The sequence below is a fragment of the Ornithodoros turicata genome, chromosome 9 (genome assembly GCF_037126465.1).
Source record: "Ornithodoros turicata isolate Travis chromosome 9, ASM3712646v1, whole genome shotgun sequence".
NCBI lineage: Eukaryota > Metazoa > Arthropoda > Arachnida > Ixodida > Argasidae > Ornithodoros > Ornithodoros turicata.
The window spans coordinates 31299972-31306450 of NC_088209.1; the positions used below are offsets into that span (position 1 = coordinate 31299972).

The window sequence follows — 6479 nt, forward strand, 5'->3', positions numbered from 1 at the left end:
ACAGTTGTACTAGATCTGACCCAAAGAAATTAAGTATCAAAAAGAACAGAGAAGTGCGGAGAGACTTGCTTTCCGTCATTGACGGCTTGCGGAAAAACTATTTCCGAAAGGGCACTGTCGTTCCCGTTGCTGCTTCTTATAGACAGGGTAACGTTGTAGCCGATTTGCAACGACAGCTGTTCTTCACCCGATGTGTCGTAGATAGCAAATAAAGGAGCTACGGAATTCTGTTCGGGTCGAACTGCTGCCAAGATAGAAAAATCTGTGGGGAACTCATCTGTAAAAACCACAAAAAGAGATCCAGTTTCAGGGGCACCGTACTTGATAGCATCCTGTTAAGCTGAAGGTGTGCATCCGTAAATCTACCTGCGAAGGCTTCAACAGTAGGTACGGAAAGAATGGCCTGTCTAGTGACTCCATAGGCGGTGTCTGGACCTGGAAATTTCGGCTGGCCTTCGTCGTCTATCCAAGCCGGGCGCTCTTCGCAGATGCCCGTGCGGACCTCGATGCCAAGCGTGGTGATCGACATGTCCGTTAAGCTTACCAAGTCCACAGGTCCTGGTCGCAACGATTCAGACAGGGTGTGGGTTATCCGGTCCACGCGTATTCCAGTTTGCGCTAAACACACATCTCAGCGATCAATCAATTGCAAAAGTTTCAAGCTCCACATGCAGCGCTGGGAGTGTCCTCTGCTTCGTCGAATATTCTTTACGCTGTATTCCTCTTGTAAAAGTATGTACCCATTTGTCCACACTGCGGCCTTAACCCTTACTCACTGCAGTGCACTGCAGTGCACTCTGCTGTCCAGGGTCGTCCTGCACAAGGTGGGCATTACGGGTATACCGTGCCTATGGGGCTATGGCCTATGAAATGTACGAGGCGAAACTGACGGAAACGTATGTTTTACATAAAAGTAGGATGCAACCGAGCTGATGATAATCTGGAGGTGATGACATTCCGTGAGATTGAGGGAAGACGTGCTCTGTTGCTCCTTGTTCGTCGTTGCCTTCCCTCAATTTCAAGCAATGCCTTATGTCATCTCCAGTATGTAATGTAATACGACGATAACGGACGACAATGGTGCTAAACCGTTTTGGGTTTCGCGCTTTTAGACCTTCGTTAGACCTCGGTCAGTATACCGTTACGCCCCTCTCTGTCCTAACATTCATAACAGTCCTTGTTGCTTTGACTTCTATAAGGTCACCATTAATGTCACTCTTAAGCTACCCCAGTCTTCGTCAGCGATACCGAAGCAAAACTGTAAGTACCGGGGTAACGGACAAATATTTTGTGAAAATAAAAGGTATTGCTAATTCGTCAGAAGCTTGGAATGAAGACAGGCAGATATTCGCATTCAAATTAGAAAATTGAGGTAATGCCGGAAATGCAGCGTACCATGATGTGCTATTATTAACGTTCTTGACATTTTCAAAATATATTAATAACTACAAATGTTCTTTTTTCTCTCAGAAGCGAAATACTGATTTTCATGAATAACAGAAATAATGAGACTGAGAAGCGTAAACAACAGACGGCTCAGAACCAGTGATTAAAAGTTGATCAGTAGAAAAGGAGAGCGCCAAAAGTTTCGATGAAACCATAACAGAACAACCCGAACACGGTTTCTGGTACGTACGTGGCTTCAGTTGAGCATTAGCTGGCACCAACACCAGCCACATCACCAAAGCAATCCTGTAGACGACCGAAGCCCGCTGGATGTTCTTGCCCCAGGATCGCACTGTGCGCATTGCACTGGGGTACGCGTGAACCCGGGGTCCTAGGCCAGAGGCCCATCGGGCACTCATGGCTGAGACGCTAGAGGGAAGAAAAATCGCTAGCTGCAATCCGAGGGCGCATCACTGCACAATGGCTGACTCCAGTGACCTCTCGCACGAATTGCCGCTACTGCTTATTTGGAATGAGGCTGAGGAGAAGGGAAGATTTGATGACAGCACGGCTCGTTCTCGCCGCTCTAGACGTCGACTTATTCCAAGATGGTCGCGCACACATCGTGATTCAAGAACTGGCCGCTGAGTAGAAACCTGCATGGCGGTCAAAAGAAGATAGAGAGAGAGAGAAATACCGACAAGACACAACGGACAGTTTACAACTTTACTTTGTAAACGCCTTGCCTCAGAAATCGAGTCACTCTATATATTCATGTATAAAACTGATGGAAGATTTTTTCTTGCAGAGTACCAGATAACTTCGCCCACATGTGAGATACATACATAAGAAAAAAAAAAAAAGAAGAAATCTGAGTAACAGTTTTCATCTGTCTCGTTCGGAAATTACGGTCCCGTAATAGGCCTAGAAGGGGGTAATTTTTTAAGGGAACAATATATAATTGTCTTATTATTTTGATTCGCTTCTGAACGAACGCAAACAGTGTGGTGTACTCATGGTGAAGGACACCGAGAGACACGGTTAAATTGTTGTCGGTCTTTGTTTGACCATGTCTCTCGGCACCCTTCACCAGGAATTCAACCAGCTTCCCTGCACTATCTCCCTTTCGTCTTTAGTGTAATGTATTTGCACACATTTCTTACTGCTCGACTTTACACGTAGATTCAAACCAAATACCCTCACATCAAAGGTACTTTGAACCGGGTTTGTGCCTGGTCGTGTACCTGAACCTGGTCTTGAGCCATGTTTGTGCAATAGCGAGCCCTCCCACCCTGCCACTTCATACTCTGCGACAATGTGCGAAACGTGCGACATATATTCCCCGAAAGCACGAGTGGCGAGACCTCCGCTATAAAGTCCGTCCGGAACGGCTGCTGCCGGGCGGAAGGAAGGCCTTCTCGAACATATGAATTCATCCCAGATGCGTCGCGGAATTCTCCCACTTGCCCTCCTATTTCTCGAATCTCGACAGTTGACGACCGCGACCCTGCAGCAGATGATTTCAAAAGGGGGCGAAGGCAGCAGCTTTTATGCCGCACGGTTCCGGGACACGGCGGCTCCCGCGTGTTTGTCGTCAAGTCAGGGACCTCTAACAAGCGCCATGGCCGCGTGCTGATATGTACTTTTGTGGCTCGACATCGTAATATAGCAGTCACCTGGTCACGGCGATTCCGCAGAACTGTTTGCGGGAACGGACGTTGTATACGCATTTGCTCGTGTGAGGGCTTGGTGCTGATGTTTGCTTCCATACCCAGACATCTCCTGCGGACGTCCGAAATAGATCCCAATGTCCATGTCCTGAAATAGATGTCAGGTGGACACTTCTGGGAGCAACGTGGATGGGCGTCCCTTGCCGTACATCCGCAGGATGTACCGTAACGGCCGTTTGAATAATTGTCCGAATAAGGTCCCTGACGAGATGTTACATGGAGCATTATCGCAGGCGAGAGTGAAACACGGCAAGGTGTGTCGCGGCGTGAGTTAGACTTTCGACGAGCCAAATGAATCCCTCAAACCAAATGCAGTAAGAAACACAGACGTTATCGTCATAGTGAGTTAATTCCGCAAGCAATAGCGTCATTGGTATACGCAATCGCATGAAGCTTAAACACCTCACCCTTCCGTTTGACTTGCAGGCAAACGGGTCTCTCGAATTTGTAGAACCTCGCGAGACAAGCAATAAAGTATCTGTTTTCGCTTTGGAAAGGTATGCCCCTGCCTTTCTAAGTGATCATCATGGTTCTAAGAGCTTATATATGTACGTCTTTATTTTTGCTTTTTAAAACTTCGTGCTTATTGTCCGTAACGGAAATACGAGAGACAAACAAAGAGGAGCACCAGAGAAAGAATGATGCAGTGGCCGAAGCGGAAACAAACTGGCAGAAAAAAAAGAAAAAGAAACGCCTACATGCCTAGTAAGAATCTGTCCACTTACGCAGCAGCTCAATAAAACAGTATCAATAATATTGAGAAAATACACGGCCCTGAGCACGTACGCAAGTAAGCCCGTGCAACGTCCGGGCATCTCCGCGTAACTTCCTCTTTGGACAATCGACGGATATTTGTGGGAAGTCCAAACCGTGGCCACTTCGGACGTGTGGGGGACGTCCATCGGGACAATGTCTGTCTCCCAGAGAGATCCGAATTTCCGGGAAAGGATATCCCCAGGAACACCACAGGAAGTTTTGTTCCGCTTGGGTAACGATGGAAGTATCCTGATAAGTTTTGAAACTGACACTTTCGCCGGAGTTGTCGGCGAGTGTATTTTCGAGAGCAGTTGGCTGCGAATATGGGAAAAATTATTGACTCGTCTTGCCGTGTTTTGTTAGAGGGCACAGAAATAACAGACAATGGAACACTGCAGTTCGAAATCGTTTGTCAAAACTAACGTTCCTGAAAACTTGGTTTCGTATAGCAAGTCCAAGACTAGCTCGAATAAGATATAATACAGTACCGGAATAAGGCGAATCGTAATAACGCGAGACTAATGTTCATTCTTTTATGGTGCATCTGGCATGCATATTAAATTGTATTGCGTCACAAGAGTACAATTTAAAAATTATGGCAGATATATAATATTATATAACTACACACCCGACAGTACGATTCTTCCGACAGGAGGATAGATGCAGGTTGAAACGCAATAGAAACAGAACCGTAGTCGTCTGCTTGGGAATGAGCATCGGTCAGGAAAGGCACGAACTCTGCCGACGAAGGTGGACAGAAGATATAGGTTGAGATGGGATGGATATCCTGGTTCGGAAGTGGTCTGCTCAGCAACGACCGTCGCTCGTGCTAAGAACCGCCTCCTTTGGAAAGTTTGCCAAGAGGATAGATGCAGGTTGAAACGCCATAGAAACAGAACCGTAGTCGTCTGCTTGGGAATGAGCATCGGTCAGGAAAGGCACGAACTCTGCCGACGAAGTTGGACAGAAGATATGGGTTGAGATGGGATGGATATCCTGGTTCGGAAGTGGTCTGCTCAGCAACGACCGTCGCTCGTGCTAAGAACCGCCTCCTTTGGAAAGTTTGCCAAGAGGATAGATGCAGGTTGAAACGCCATAGAAACAGAACCGTAGTCGTCTGCTTGGGAATGAGCATCGGTCAGGAAAGGCACGAACTCTGCCGACGAAGTTGGACAGAAGATATGGGCTGAGATGGGATGGATATCCTGGTTCGGAAGTGGTCTGCTCAGCAACGACCGTCGCTCGTGCTAAGAACCGCCTCCTTTGGAAAGTTTGCCAAGAGGATAGATGCAGGTTGAAACGCCATAGAAACAGAACCGTAGTCGTCTGCTTGGGAATGAGCATCGGTCACGAAAGGCACGAACTCTGCCGACGAAGTTGGACAGAAGATATGGGTTGAGATGTGATGGATATCCTGGTTCGGAAGTGGTCTGCCCAGCAATGACCGTCACTCGTGCTAAGAACCGCCTCCTTTGGGAAGTTTGCCAAGAGGATAGATGCAGGTTGAAACGCCATAGAAACAGAACCGTAGTCGTCTGCTTGGGGATGAGCATCGGTCAGGAAAGGCACGAACTCTGCCGACGAAGTTGGACAGAAGATATGGGTTGAGATGGGATGGATATCCTGGTTCGGAAGTGGTCTGCTCAGCAACGACCGTCGCTCGTGCTAAGAACCGCCTCCTTTGGAAAGTTTGCCAAGAGGATAGATGCAGGTTGAAACGCCATAGAAACAGAACCGTAGTCGTCTGCTTGGGAATGAGCATCGGTCAGGAAAGGCACGAACTCTGCCGACGAAGTTGGACAGAAGATATGGGTTGAGATGGGATGGATATCCTGGTTCGGAAGTGGTCTGCTCAGCAACGACCGTCGCTCGTGCTAAGAACCGCCTCCTTTGGAAAGTTTGCCAAGAGGATAGATGCAGGTTGAAACGCCCTAGAAACAGAACCGTAGTCGTCTGCTTGGGAATGAGCATCGGTCAGGAAAGGCACGAACTCTGCCGACGAAGTTGGACAGAAGATATGGGTTGAGATGTGATGGATATCCTGGTTCGGAAGTGGTCTGCCCAGCAATGACCGTCACTCGTGCTAAGAACCGCCTCCTTTGGGAAGTTTGCCAAGAGGATAGATGCAGGTTGAAACGCCATAGAAACAGAACCGTAGTCGTCTGCTTGGGAATGAGCATCGGTCAGGAAAGGCACGAACTCTGCCGACGAAGGTGGACAGAAGATATAGGTTGAGATGGGATGGATATCCTGGTTCGGAAGTGGTCTGCTCAGCAACGACCGTCGCTCGTGCTAAGAACCGCCTCCTTTGGAAAGTTTGCCAAGAGGATAGATGCAGGTTGAAACGCCATAGAAACAGAACCGTAGTCGTCTGCTTGGGAATGAGCATCGGTCAGGAAAGGCACGAACTCTGCCGACGAAGTTGGACAGAAGATATGGGTTGAGATGGGATGGATATCCTGGTTCGGAAGTGGTCTGCTCAGCAACGACCGTCGCTCGTGCTAAGAACCGCCTCCTTTGGAAAGTTTGCCAAGAGGATAGATGCAGGTTGAAACGCCATAGAAACAGAACCGTAGTCGTCTGCTTGGGAATGAGCATCGGTCAGGA

The 6479-nt window shown here is 48.2% G+C and overlaps 1 protein-coding gene across 1 annotated transcript; it reads right to left on the minus strand.

Moving 5' to 3' along the window:
• Positions 1-29: 29 nt before the first annotated feature.
• On the minus strand, positions 30-1850 carry LOC135369456 (collagen alpha-2(XI) chain-like). The gene is made up of 3 exons (XM_064603045.1): positions 1637-1850; positions 367-558; positions 30-277 (listed from the first exon to the last, which is right to left on the minus strand). Exons 1-3 carry the CDS (start codon positions 1803-1805, stop codon positions 30-32), a joined length of 609 nt encoding a protein of 202 aa, XP_064459115.1. The 5' UTR covers positions 1806-1850.
• Between the last annotated feature and the right edge of the window lie 4629 nt (positions 1851-6479).